At 49.8% G+C, this 13,354-nt stretch overlaps 2 protein-coding genes across 4 annotated transcripts in view; both read right to left on the bottom strand.

The window, feature by feature from the left end:
* Positions 1-13,354, bottom strand: part of ABCA1 (ATP binding cassette subfamily A member 1) — a 384,145-nt gene that overhangs the window by 220,189 nt on the left and 150,602 nt on the right. The window lies entirely within an intron of this gene.
* PSD3 (pleckstrin and Sec7 domain containing 3) overlaps positions 1-13,354 on the bottom strand; it is a 113,881-nt gene that overhangs the window by 76,949 nt on the left and 23,578 nt on the right. For 2 of the 3 annotated variants that reach the window (XM_069776310.1, XM_069776312.1), the window contains exons 3-4: positions 9,396-10,470; positions 7,595-7,987 (exon numbers count right to left, since the gene is read on the bottom strand). In XM_069776310.1, coding sequence (XP_069632411.1) covers positions 7,595-7,987; positions 9,396-10,470 — 1,468 coding nt within the window. Of the gene's footprint in view, positions 1-4,254; positions 4,381-7,594; positions 7,988-9,395; positions 10,471-13,354 lie in introns of those variants that run through there. The other variant, XM_069776311.1, reaches the window with a different exon arrangement.

Below are 13,354 nucleotides of genomic sequence, written 5' to 3'. Positions count from 1 at the left end.
CACAGCTGCACTTTCTGCAACTCGATTCAGTGGGTGTCTCAAGAGCGCAGCATCAACCAGGACACATGAAGGGAGGACGGTTTCTACAACACAGAGTGCCCACCAAGGATCCATTGAAAAGTACCTCAGCCTTGTCACGTCACACAGAGAGGAGCAAAGTAAAAAATAAACAAACAAGCCCTGTAATCTGCTATTGGTTATCAATAAAATGCATATACAAAGTCAATTTCAGGGGGTGAAATGCATGCTGCTGCTTAAAAATAACCTCTTGCTCCCTGTAATTATCTGACTTTTTTTTTTTTATTAAAAGAATTCCCACTGATTGTAAGTAGGGAGCTAACAGCTGAAGTGCTCAGAAAATGCCACTTCTGGTAGGCTTGCATTACAGCAAACGCAAATGCTATCGTTACGGGATCACAGCATTAGGACAAGAAGTGCCGCCACACACAGGCACAGGACTGCAGCCCTTCCGAGAGACAGTGTGTCCCTTATTACACAGACACACTGGCCCGTTGCCACCTGAAGTACAAAAGTTTTGCTAAAAATACTTCAGGTCTGATTGCCTTTCAACCTCAGGCTCCTTACATCGCTGTGGTGGGGGTTAGCGATTGCAAAGGGACTCTCACCACATTAATGCCCCCATGCCTAGAAAGTGGAAACCTGGCCCTCACCACAGAGGGTGTCCAAGCGCTCCCGCTGCAATGGATATTTCTAACAGATGCACTGACATGTAGACCAGTCTCTTGGATACATCAGGATAGTCCCACACTCAGGATCTGGCCCGCTTGCCCCCAGACACGAGGAAAAACCAGACCCAAAGAATGCAATGCACACCTGTGACCTTGCTCAGAAAACACTCAGCGCCAAAGAGTTTCGGGAGCCCTTGGGCTCTCTCCCCTGAGCCCACCCACCCCCCATGTGCTGCAGGTGCCAGGAGCGGTCCCTGTGCTCAGCACCATGGTGTTTCCCCATGAGGCTCCTGCAGGGTCCTCCAGGACAGGAGAAAAACTGGGAAGCCAGCAGAGTACTTCCCTGGGCTCAGATTAACTGTTGGAGACCGGCCCAGGGAGCATGTATTAATGGGGCAGCTGGTCCAGGTGGTCCTCTCTGGCAGGGAGCAGAACAGACCCATAAAAACACAGATGTTTACACCTTTTGGTTAAGGCTTCCCTGCAGATGTGCAGATGGAGCGTTTCAGCACTGGCAGTAGTATTGCAGAGGAGCTTTACATTTCAACCATGAAGCAAAATGAACTGCCTGTCCTCAAAAAGAACAGTTAATAATAATAAAAGACAGACTTCCACAATAAAGGGAAAACAACCACCAACCAACCCACAGCTCACCCAGCTGTGCTAGCAAGGAGTCTGCACGTTACATGCCCTGTTCCTCTCCAGCGGTGCTCCCGTATCACATCCGAAGCTATACATGCCTCTACGCCGACCTGACAGCCACCAGGCTCTGCCTCTCTCTATCCCAACAGACAGACGGATGGAGGAAGAAGAGCGTTAACCAGCAACAACATGGAGAGGGGCTTGACTGGCAGCCAGTCGTGGCTAATGGATGAGACAGCAGGCTGTACTTTGGGACCAACTGGGAGCTGGCAGAGACGCTTCGGTTTCAGTGAATGAAGGCTTCCTGACCTAAATGGCTTTGACTTTAATGGAGATATGCCAACAGATGCCAGCTTAGAAGCTGAGCTGCTGACAGCTTTATACTGAGGCGCTTTGTGCAGTGAACTGATCAGCTGCTCCACTTTCTTTTTTTCTTTATTTTCATTTTCTTTTCTGTCTCTGTCAGCTCCTGGATTTTTGTTTTGTTTGTTTTATTTTCAGAGGAGGCTGGGAACTGAAGAGGCGAGAAGTCAGCAGATCTTTTTTCCCTAAAACAACAGTTTATTTAGGAATTAGAAGCAGTTTTACATACTCTTGCTAAACTGGTGTTGCAAGCACCTCATTAGCCAGTGCCAAGGCACACTCCCATGCTGTACTTCCAGAGCCTTGATAAAGTGATGCCACCCTCCTGCAGGGAATACCAAGGTAATCAGTGTGGCTTAATATTTTTGAAGTTACTAAGCTGTGCTATAAAGGTGCAAATCCTCAGCTGCCAAAACGCCACCAGTTTCAGAAATTTACCCCTGTGGATTGTGCCGCTACATCTTTACCTGGGCTTAATATACCTGTGCCAGCATATTTTGCTTACTAGTGGCTCAACAACCGACAGATGCAATAGCCTATGTGCAGGCAAATGGGCTCCAGCACGTGTTTGCTTGCTCACCAGCTGCAGATGCATTTGACGCATTCACTGTTTTAGGACAACAACCAGTGGCATTCTTCTGAGTAACTTTCCTTATCCTGGGCATATGGATAGCAGCAAATACAAAGTACCACCTTCTGACAGCCCTAGCTCTCCTAGGTCCCAGAGTTTGTCACAAGCTGAGGTGTGTCCAAAGGCAAAAAACCATCCACTTAGGAACACAGGGATCTTGGCAAATTTCAGGCTGAACGAAAAAATTCAACCAGGTCGCAAGGTGAGTCATCAAAGCAGAAAAAAGTTCTGCCAGACTGCTGTTAGACATACTAATAAAATGAATGAATAAAAGTTATGTGTTAGATCTGTAAGTACTGACTCTCACATCCACATTGAAAATCAAATACAAGCTACCTTGGACAAAAATACCAAAGTGCAAACTGAAAACCAGAAGTATAACTGGCATGCAAGATACTGATAAACTGAGAGGAGACTTGAATCAAACTGGAGGAAGGGAACAAAACTGGGTTTATCTGTCAACAAAGTTTATTGTCTCAAAGAAGGAATAAGCAGAGTCTCAACTAAGAAATTGCTGGAAATGACCCATACACAGAAGAAAGAAAACAACTATGGGAACTACTATGAGAGGGTCAAATCATTAAAAGTAACCTGGCAATCATTGGGAACTGCACTCTATGTTCTTGTACATTTATTCTGACAAGCACTAGATTGCTTTAGGGAGTTTGTTTTTTTCCCCCCTCGAATTACAAAAGAATACATTTGTGACTAAATTTGCATTTGTATCTCTAGGAGGAAAAAAAAAAAAAAAAAAGATAACAGGACTTGCAGAATTTGCTGAGCACCAGCAGTTCTTTGAAGATGATGGCAGGTGGCAAATATTTAGCATTTTTGAGGATTAGGAACTGCAATACAGATTTTTTTCCTTTCTGTCTGGATTTACAAAAATCTTGGGCGATGTCCTACCAACAGAGACCACACCTTCTGAGACAACTCTGGAAACGAAATGCCAGAAGTTTTTTGTTTTTTTTTTTAATTTCTTGTTCTGACTGCAGCGTACAAGGGAAAAGGGAATGTGAAGTCTGCTATAAAGAATGCAGAAAAAAGAAAGATTAGTCTGAAAGTAGAAAAGAAAGATGGAGATCATTACTGAGAGAACTTCATACTTCACTTTTAGATGCACTGATGCTCTGCCGCTCACTGTATATGTAGCAAAGATAACTCACTTATACCGGGGGAAATCTTACTGCTTTGGAAATACGTCCCCTTCCTCCCACTCTGATATGGTGTAAATGATTACACCTAGTTCAGGCAATGCAAACTCAGGCTCAATGTCTGGTTAGCACCTTGCAAACAGTCTTCCTTATTGCCTCTGCGAGTAAGACTAAACTCCCATGTACCAAGGCTGAGCCTTGCTCTGTCAGAACACAACCCACTGGCACGATAAAAGAGGAGTGCAGTAGCTGGGGCGCACCAAACACAGACCAAATGCAATATCTTTATTGCCACTGCAAAGCTTCCTTACACTGGCAACCTGTGGCTCGGCATGTTTCACAGGAACCGCATGGTGCCCTGATACACAGCGAGGCTGTCCCTCAGCTCTGAAACCTCACACACTCCCCCTTCTCCCCCAGTTCTCCCACCCCCACCTGGGGAAACTTAAGGCTACGTCAGCTGCAGAAATTTGTTTTTCCCCCAGAAGAATGATCATTACACACCTAGGAAAGAGACTAAGCCACCCTAAAGACACCAAGAGCTGCAACTGTTCCCAAAGGAAGGCAAACTGCATTCCCTTCTCTCTCACGAATCCCTCCTCCACTCGCCAGACACAAAGGGCACCTAAGCTGTGCTAGGAAAGGACTATTTGCAAAAGCAAGCCAACCTGTCCTGCAGGAAAACCCAGGGGCCAGCTGACATCCCCCTGCTCTAAGGAAGCACGGCGGGTGGCTGTCAGAGCAGGCACGCTACACGGCTCTTGCCAGGACTTACTGCATTTGACCACGGCCAGCAGCTGATAGGGAGGACAGCAGGGATGAAACATCCAGACACCCAGGAGCCCATAGGAACTTGCAGCCCACAAGCCTCTAATAATTTTATTTTTTTTTTCCTCCCCCACCCTTTTTTTTTTTCAATTCTGAAGGCATGTGACTGGCCTTCACATACCAGAGCTGACCCCTCCCAGAGCCAGCAATTTCCTAACGGCGGCGAAGGATGTTACCCTCCCGCTTATTCATTACCAGACTAGGTTTCCTTGCCATCATCCATTAAAACCTCACGCCATCTAGGGTCCGTGTGTCAGTTATGCGCAGAATCCCTCCAGAGAGCTGCGGTAAGTGCTGTGGTGCTCAGCCACCTGCTATCAGGAGGGCATGGCCGTGGCGAGCACCTGCTCCTCCTTTCCTAATTGGCACGCGGCTTTCAATTTCCAGGTGTAAACCATTAACTTTTTGCTCACACATCCACCCTCCCCTTCTGCACCGGACCCTGAAGAACGGCCAGGATTTCACACTGTTCCCCCATAAACTGGCGCTGGTACTCGGAAGCGTGCTCTCACCCCACGCGCTTTCCCACGCGTTTTGATGTCGCGGAAACACCAGGGCACGGGGAGCCGCTGGCGTTTTGGTTTCGGTTTTTGTTCGCTTGGGTTGTCAGCGCGGCGGGGGGGGGGGGGTTAACGCTCTTGTTGTGCCGCCCTACAACGTTGCAGAGCTTTGCTCCCAAGCTCCCCGCGTCCCAAACCGCCCCGCTTCGCTTTGCGGTTGCCACTACTCGGACGCTGAGACACACACACGCACCCCCCCACCCCGACCTCTATCCCTGCAGGATGGGGTCCTCCAGCCAGCCGCCCGCCCTCCCCGCCGCCTGCACCCGCCGCCCTCGGGTGACTGCCCGCCGCAGGGTGGGCAGAGGCAGCGGCAGGAGCCCCTGCCTGCGGGGAGAGCCGGCAGCTCCGCAGAGGGCAGAGAGACCTCCGGTGGCTCTGCGATATACCGCAGGCAAGCTGCGCTGCCGGCCAGCTCCGGGCGGTCCGGTGGCTGCGCCGCGCAGGGCCGGGGAGCGCTGCCCGGACCTGGTGGGGCGGGGTGGGCTTGCCTTCCCTACCTCGTCCTCCGGGAGAGCCGGACCGCTTCAGCGGGTGCCCCTTGATGCTCTGCAGCGCCAGGCAGGCGCTACGCGTGGGAACTACCGCGGGGTCGCGGCACCGCTGGAAAAAAGGCCTCGGGACAGAAGGCACAAAGGTGCCGCGGTGGCAGCCACGCACGTATTGTCCCACATGTGGCCTTTCGATTGAAAAAACAAGTCCAGGATTGCTTCAGGCTACACAACCACGCGTGACAACTCTTAGAAATAGTACCCACGGCTCAGGCGGCTCTTTCTGCTTCACCTGAGCATCACAGTGACACACCGTCTCGACCCGTCTCCCAGTAAATCCCATGCAGCCCCCAGCATGCACGCGGTGCTCCTCACCCACATGCTGTAACACCGCGATTCGTCGCTGGCTCCAACAGTACAGGACACACGATCTGTCAGTCACCCGTACCCTGGTGCAATCCAACATGACATTGGAATACCGGGGGTGGGGGGGTTGTTTAATAAGGTTATTGTCCAGAGGATTACCCTGTTGGGCACATCTGTGGCTGGCTGTACTGCTGCAGCTCCACTCTTTATCAGCACCTACCTTAAGAGAGCAAGCCCTCGGGGCTCGTCCCTAACAGAGCCCTGCAGACTACAACAGCAGAGCTTCCTAACAAACCTGCTGTTGAGGACACTTCTTTCTTCTTTCTTTATTAAGGGGGTAAAAAAGAAGAATTTAAAAATCCTCTGTTGGTTTATCACTATGGCTGCAAATTTAAACTAAAATTAACTCAATTCCTAATGAAATCCACACTAGGCGGGCACCTAATGTGTCTCTTAAGCATTAACTAAGAACACCTTGTCTTTGTGATAACCTCTGTCTTGATGAGCTGATGTGGGCCTCCCTTGACAGTACTTTTTAGATACCAGATGCTGCAACTACAGGGTAACAGAATCAGGGTCTGTGTGTGCTGCTTGTCCTCCACTGTCCAGTCTCACAGCAATCTCTGGTTTCAGTACAAGTAAGGCGCTGCAAGTGTCAGGACTAGCCTCAGTTTCTGACTCCGTACTGATTGTAGCAGATTAGCAGTCACTTATTGCCTATTGGCACCAAGCAGCTCAGGGTCCTACAAGATTTAAACACCTTTTTTCTCCAGTAGGATTGATGGAAAAAACATTCTGAAGTACTAAGTCCTTCTGCCTGTTCTTTTAAGGGCAAACTGTAGCTTAATCCATGAAGTTAGCAAAACTACTTCTGCTCAAAGGACTTCTTTCACACTGGCACAAAAGAAGTAAAACCAATAAAAGACCTCCCACCACTGACTCCCAGACTAGCCTAGTCCCATCTAAGGCAATAGTCTAAGGACTCTTAGATAATGTCCTGTCCCTGGAGGATGGAGAACCCATGCATCTTTGTCGCTCACAAGGTCCCTCACCCCTCTGCAGATTGCTGCTTTAGGCTCGGCCCCTCACTTTGCTGTCGCTGCCTTTCACTCTTCCCGCCCTCTCTGACAACACAATGAGGAAAGTTTGCTCATAGAGTGAGTTTCCACAATTACACAGTATTTTCTGACCACTTAGCCTAGTTTTTGCTTCTCACATGGCTCTTCTCTTAATAGGTTTTCTTATCTCTCCCTTTACCTAAACAGAAATTATTAACATTTTTGCAATGCTCCCTTCTCTCTCAATCAGTAACTAGTGCACAAACGAAAGAAACAGCTAACAGTCTCTCATCCTGTGAATGTGGTGGGAGCAAAACCTCGTCCCAGCTGAAGTAACCAGCAAAACTCCCGCTGACCTCAAGAGAGGAAAAGCTATGCCCCAATACACACCTTTAAAATCCAAATCACAAACTGCATTTGGACAACTCGTCCGTGTGTACAGGGTGTTATTGTTCCTAAAATTGCTGCTAACAAATTCAGGTATAACTGGAGCTGAACAAGGTTCATCTGTAACCGGTAACTAACCCCTCCAGGGACAGGTTCCAGAGATGTGACAATACCAGCCAGCCTTTTATCAACACAAGTATCACCTACAAAACTTCTGTAAAGTAAATTTGCACTTTTCTAATGAACAGCGGGTTTGGACGGCTCTCTCCTCTCCTGCAGCTCACTCTGTTACACTGGAAATTATTCTGTGTAGAAAACATGCAGTGTTGAAAGAGGCAAAACTACACTCTGAGACAGTCCACTGAAGTAAACAGACATCAGGGAAAAATCAACAGGCACACAGAAAGCTCACCCACTGCTTTTACCTTTCCAAACAAGGGACTTCCGTGACATCTCCTCTGAAGAGTGTTTCTCTTGCATCCCTTAAGCCATTGGCGATGCCTTCACCGCAGCCCTTCATCGCCCCGTCAGGGGGAAGCTGCAGGACATCTGGCTGCCCCGAGGCCGATGTCCGATCTAAAAACTGGCTGCCCTCCTTCATGCGCTGCTGGATCATGGGAGTGAGTGGCATCTCAAAGCTGAAGTAGCTATCAGGCTCCGAGTACAATGTCTCCAGCGACTCCGCGCTGTAGTATAAAGATGTATTGTCTAGGATGTTTTCAAACTGTGAGCTGTACAGATCAGTGGAGATGTCAGAGTGCCTCTGCCCAAGGACATCTTCATATCCTCCCATGGCTGCTTCCCCCTCCTCCATCATCCTGGAAATTAATCAAACAGCTCATTTCAGCTCGGGGGCAAGGTTTAGACCTCTGGGTAAACCTCCTCGCCTTCCACCTTTGCGAACAGAAAGGTCAACGTGGCTTCGTGCAGGAGAGGACACTGTGGGTAAAATGTTAGTTTCTCCTTGCACAACTTCTGTTCGTGACTGGCACCATCTCTCTCTCTGGGGACATAAAAAGAAACAATCTTCTGCGTAAAAGAGGGGGGCAGGGGGAAAGCCTAATATTGCCTAACAGTTAGCATCAGCTGCTTATGTGCAAAGGAGAGGAGCACTCACAAATGCGTAAGGTCTCTGCTAGCACCACTGCCATGCCAGAGGCTGCACAGGTCAGAGACGTGCACCCAGATGGGCCCTCTGCCTCTGGAGGACAGTTTGCTGGCTCTGCAGTCCCAGGGCTGGGGTCTTTGGCGAAAAGCTGGAGGGAACCCCTCCAAAATGCAAAGGGAAGCAAATGCAACTAAAAAACAGGAGCTGGGAGAACCAGATCTGAAGAGGGAAGACTCAGCCTGCTTGCAGATGCACAGGGGAAGGTGTAGCATCCCCCTGTGGAGAGTTTTCTTCTCTGCTGCACCAAATGCTGTGGGACTTCGGCATCAGGGATGCCTGCCCAAGCAATCCCACATGCTAGCCAAAGCAAAACTCCATGGATCCCAAGGTGCAGAGGCAGTAGTGCCTCCCTTGCTGAGATCCTGCTGTGTCAACAGCAACACCCTACCAGGTCAGAGCAGTTTGCTCAGAGCGCACCAGTGGGACCATTTGCTTTGTTACAGATGTGCATCAGGAAAGAGAAGTGGACAAATCGTGATGGTCTTGTAAAAAGCAGCAGACAATCTTTGCAATATATATAGCTAAACTTATATAAACACAGATAGATAGATAGATAGATAGATAATACAGAAAGCACATCACAGCATTTACCCTTATATAACCTACAGGGCCCTGGGTAAAAAGTCTTTATTATCCAACCTCTCAGAGGTGCTTGCAACATTCTTGCATGAACTCTGCCAGAAACCAGAAAATCTGGCCAGGCACACATGGCCAGGCCTGCATGCTGCCTATATTTAATTACATGCCATGCCTGGATCCCAACTACACCTGCTACAGATGCTTCATCACACAGCCATTACTCTGCAGACAAGAGACACCTTTACGTTTCCAAACCTGAGATGGACTTCAAACTTCAGCAAGGTGCTGTGGACAGGGTTCAGTCCCAACTTCACACACTAGCCACCACCAGGCATGAACCGCTACGATCGCCACCATGCCGCAGGCAGCGGACAAACATTCACTGTTTGTCATTAGCTCCTAAGCGGTAGGCACAAGCCACGTGCTTGGGATGAGAGTAACCCCGCCTGCCCCCTGCACCCCCCCAAGCACCATCTCACCTGCCCTGGCCTCTCGCTAGCACAGCCATCTCTTCCTCACTGTGGCTCTTCTTGTCCTTCACAAAAACTTCATCCTCCCCGCTTTCATCAAGCAGCACCAGAGGAGTGGCTCCAGAGGCAGCGGGTCCCAGCCTCAGGTCCTCACAGACCTCGCTCCAAGCGCTGTCCTGCGAGGAGACCAAGCCTGGGGAGACCATCAGTGGTGCAGGGTGGCTGGATGTTTTGGGGGATGCCTTCTTCTCCACAGACACAGTCTCCAGCAGCGAGTGCTTCTTTCTTCTCTGCTCCTCGGCTTTTTGCAGCCATAAAATCTCCACCCCTTGAAATTCTACGTGTTTGCTCACAGCTGCCTCTTTAGAGAGCCTTCTCTCAGGACCCATTTGCATTTTGCCTTGACTGTACGCTGAAAACTCCTCAAAATGCGCCCACCCCTCCACTCTGCTGGCTGCTTCCAGGTTTGTCACAGATGGTCTATGACAGCTTGTCTCCTGCGCTGCATGGACCTCCTCGGCTTTATTACTGATGGCTTGCAAGGACTCGGACTGCTTTTCTCCAGTCCATATTGCAGCCAGATCTTTCTCTACGATCAAATGCATTTTTTCCTCAGCTGTTCGTTCAGATGGAAGAGGCATGTCTGAGGGTTTTTCTTGGCCTGCTGGAACTGGTTCTCTGGCTGCCTGCACATTTTGGCTGCCAGTAACACTCTTTTTTTCCATTTGAGTCTCTGAGTCAAGAGAAGTATTTGCTCTCTCTTGCACCTTTGTTGTTTCCAGCCGTCGAGAGATTTTCATAATCTCTGGCAGGTCACCGGCAGGTTGCAAACCTTCTTCTGGGGCGTGCAGCTGTGCTGCCCCAGCATCAGGTCTCAAATTGTCTGCAGGAGCCGCACACTGAGGAAGGGACCTGCCAGGTACCCGGTGGTGACTGTCCCCTATTTCTGGACTGTGTGTCACAGGCTCTGCCTGGCATGGTGATGAAGCCCTCGGCACATCTCCACTTGGCTCTATGGTGCCATACTCTGGAAATTCATTGATGATCGTATGAGGGACCAAAGTGCTGCTTGCATGGCCACTACCTGCACAGAAGAAAAGAGAGTGTGGGTTTATCTACCATGTGCATAAGCAAAAAGCCCGACCTCCCTTCCCAGCCCTCTCTCCCCTGCAGGGAAAATACCATTCAGTTTAACTCACTTCTGCATGGTCTCACACTGCAGTTATCCAGAGCCGGTCCTTTTACATACAAGTTTTTGGGCAGCCCTACTTTGGGAGCATGCACTACTGAGGAAGGAATGCCAGAAATGTCTACTACACTTCAGAAAGGGTCCCGGTGGCCCATGAACAGTCTGAGGCCACAGGCCAGACGCAAAGGCTGAAGAAAACAGATATTCAGAGGTCTGACATCCATCCACAGCATGTGCCATACATGTTGGTTTTATTTAAAAGAAATGTTTTTAGGTCATTTTCACTTGTAAAGATGAAACACTGGGAAGTTAATCAGCCACACCCTGTATATTCCACAGCCTTGACAAAACCAATTAGCTAAATTACAAAGCAATTAATGAGCAATTCAACTTTCTGCCAGCACTACCCTCTTCCTTTAACAACTAGGGTAACTGAAGGTTGTGTTGCAGTGATATACGCATACCGAGCAGTTCACATTTTCTGTTGCAGCAAATTCACCGCTGCACAGAAAGCTTGCTACCCCTCCCCTCATGGTGCTGCTTTTCCAACTGATGTAAACAAAGCAAGAGCGAAAACGGATGGTCCCATTTTCCAAGCGCCAAGCACCCAGTGGCTCCCATTGTTGTGGGGTAACAGAGAACCAGCTGTCCTCAGAGGGACCTCATGGATGACACAATGACAGATACTTGGCCACCTAATACTACGGCCCAAGGAGGAACTGAGCTTTTAAAAAAAAAAAAAAAACAAAAACCACCAAAAAACAAACCAGCAACAGCTGCATTTGCTGCACCCTTCTGGAAAAAACTGGCCTGGAGTATAAAAGTGCTTTAAAACAAACAACAAGGGGGCCGAATCCAAACACCTACTCTGAAAAATGTCAGGGGTGACAGCTCTGAAACCAGACACCAACTTGCATTTGGATGCTTTGCCCTGCTCAAGCTGCATCTCTAGGTGCTGTGCTGCAAACCAATCCCCATCTCCGCTCCAAGCAGGCTGGCCACAAGCCATTTCTGAGGAGGAAGCCATGTAACTGTGGTTAATGATAGGCTGAGTTCAAGGTGAAAGGGAAAATAATTTCACGCGAGCTCAGCACTCCACTAATGGCTATCTATCTGCTAGTAGTTTGTAACACCTGCCAGCTCACTATCCAGTATATCTAGCCACAGGGTAAACACTGCACCTTGTGCATGGTGCAGGATCAAAGTGACAGACTTGGACCATGCCAAACCACAGTCTCTTTGCCTGTAGGTTCTCCAGATACCTCCATGGTATTGATTTAATTACTCCATAATAAAACTTCAGTGGGTCAGGCTTCACCTGGATGATATGGTTGCTGTTGAGGACAGCGACTGCACAAAGCAGGGATCTTTTCACTCCTGCAAGGTCCCAGGGAGCTGTGAGGAGTATAGATGTCCTGTCCACTTCTGCATCACCAGTCTGCCGCCATGGCAGGGTTTCCAACACACAGGTGCAGGTGCACTGGGAGAGTGTAAGGAAGAGAGCAACGTCCCTCTCTCCATGTAAGCATTTCCAGGCATGGTGCTTCTTCTAAGTGCCCAAAGCCCCAGACAAACAGCCCCCTTTACACACTGTTCAGCCATGCAGTCCTTGAGTGCATCCCAAGCCCACCCACTTCATGGCACAGGCGCCAGGTTGCCATTAGGACACACTTTCACCAGCATGGACTCACAGATGCGAACAATGCTGTGTGGCTGCAACGTCCCTACACCTGCACCAGGACCAGCCCAAGCCAGCAAAAGGTCCCAGCTTTCCATCCCTCAGCCCTGGTCTGCTCTAATGCAGTGGCTGGTCTCAGCACACGTCCAGAGATGGGATTTTTCAAGAGACAAGAACTGCCATGAACCCTTCTCCATGGACACAGGTCCACCTACAGCAACTCTCAGCTGGCAGACCTGCAAGTGGCAGGTGCCCCAGCTGGGATTGCCTCATGCCCCCAGCACCATGGGGCAGCACTTGGCCACCCCGCTGCCTGGGCCGCACGCTCCAGCCACATCCCAAAGGAAGGCAATGCATAGTGCCCCAGGAGCTGGGACCCCCCACGCTTCCCTCCCACCCATGCACCCCGCCTCGTTGGAAGGAAGCCCGGAGCATCGCCCCCCCGGCCCCCCATGGGTCTGGGATGCAGCCAACATGCGCTGGAGGCCAAGCACTGACAAGGAACCACACACAGACCCTGCCAAGGGGCCAGGCTCGTCTCTGCTAATTGCTATCTTAGCTTCTGAACCAACACGAGGGAAACACAGGCAGCCTTCTTTCTGGCGGTGCATGCTAAATACACTGCTGCGCGTCCCCATCTGCCACCAAAGGCCGCTGCTGGCAGCAGTAAGCAGTCCTGAGCAAGTTTCTGATTTACTTCTCCTGAACTTCATCCCAAGCAAACTTTACCCTCTGGCAGGCCCAGCAGACTCCAGAAGAGGTACAGGTACAGAGCACATGCATGCATATATGGGCACAGAGACATGCAGGCAGAGGGAGTGTGCACACAGGTACCTCTCTGCCATGCTTGCAAGCTGTATTTCACCTGGGCAAGAGAGGAGCACTTTCACGGTGGGAATTTAAGGCCTTTTCTATAGTGAGGTGCCAGCAGCCCTGCTCTAGAAGGACTGCTGCTGCTACCATATGCGAGCACAAGTCAGCGGGATTCTCGCCTTCACAGCATCCTGCAGGAACGTTGCCTAATTCACTGCCCAATTACAAAAAAATCACATATGGCACCAAAGCAGCAGTCTGTCCCCATTATGTTAGGTACTACCATGC

The sequence above is a fragment of the Haliaeetus albicilla genome, chromosome Z (genome assembly GCF_947461875.1).
Source record: "Haliaeetus albicilla chromosome Z, bHalAlb1.1, whole genome shotgun sequence".
Taxonomy (NCBI): domain Eukaryota; kingdom Metazoa; phylum Chordata; class Aves; order Accipitriformes; family Accipitridae; genus Haliaeetus; species Haliaeetus albicilla.
Note: the sequence above shows the minus strand (reverse complement) of the source record. Positions and strands in the feature narration are given on the sequence as shown.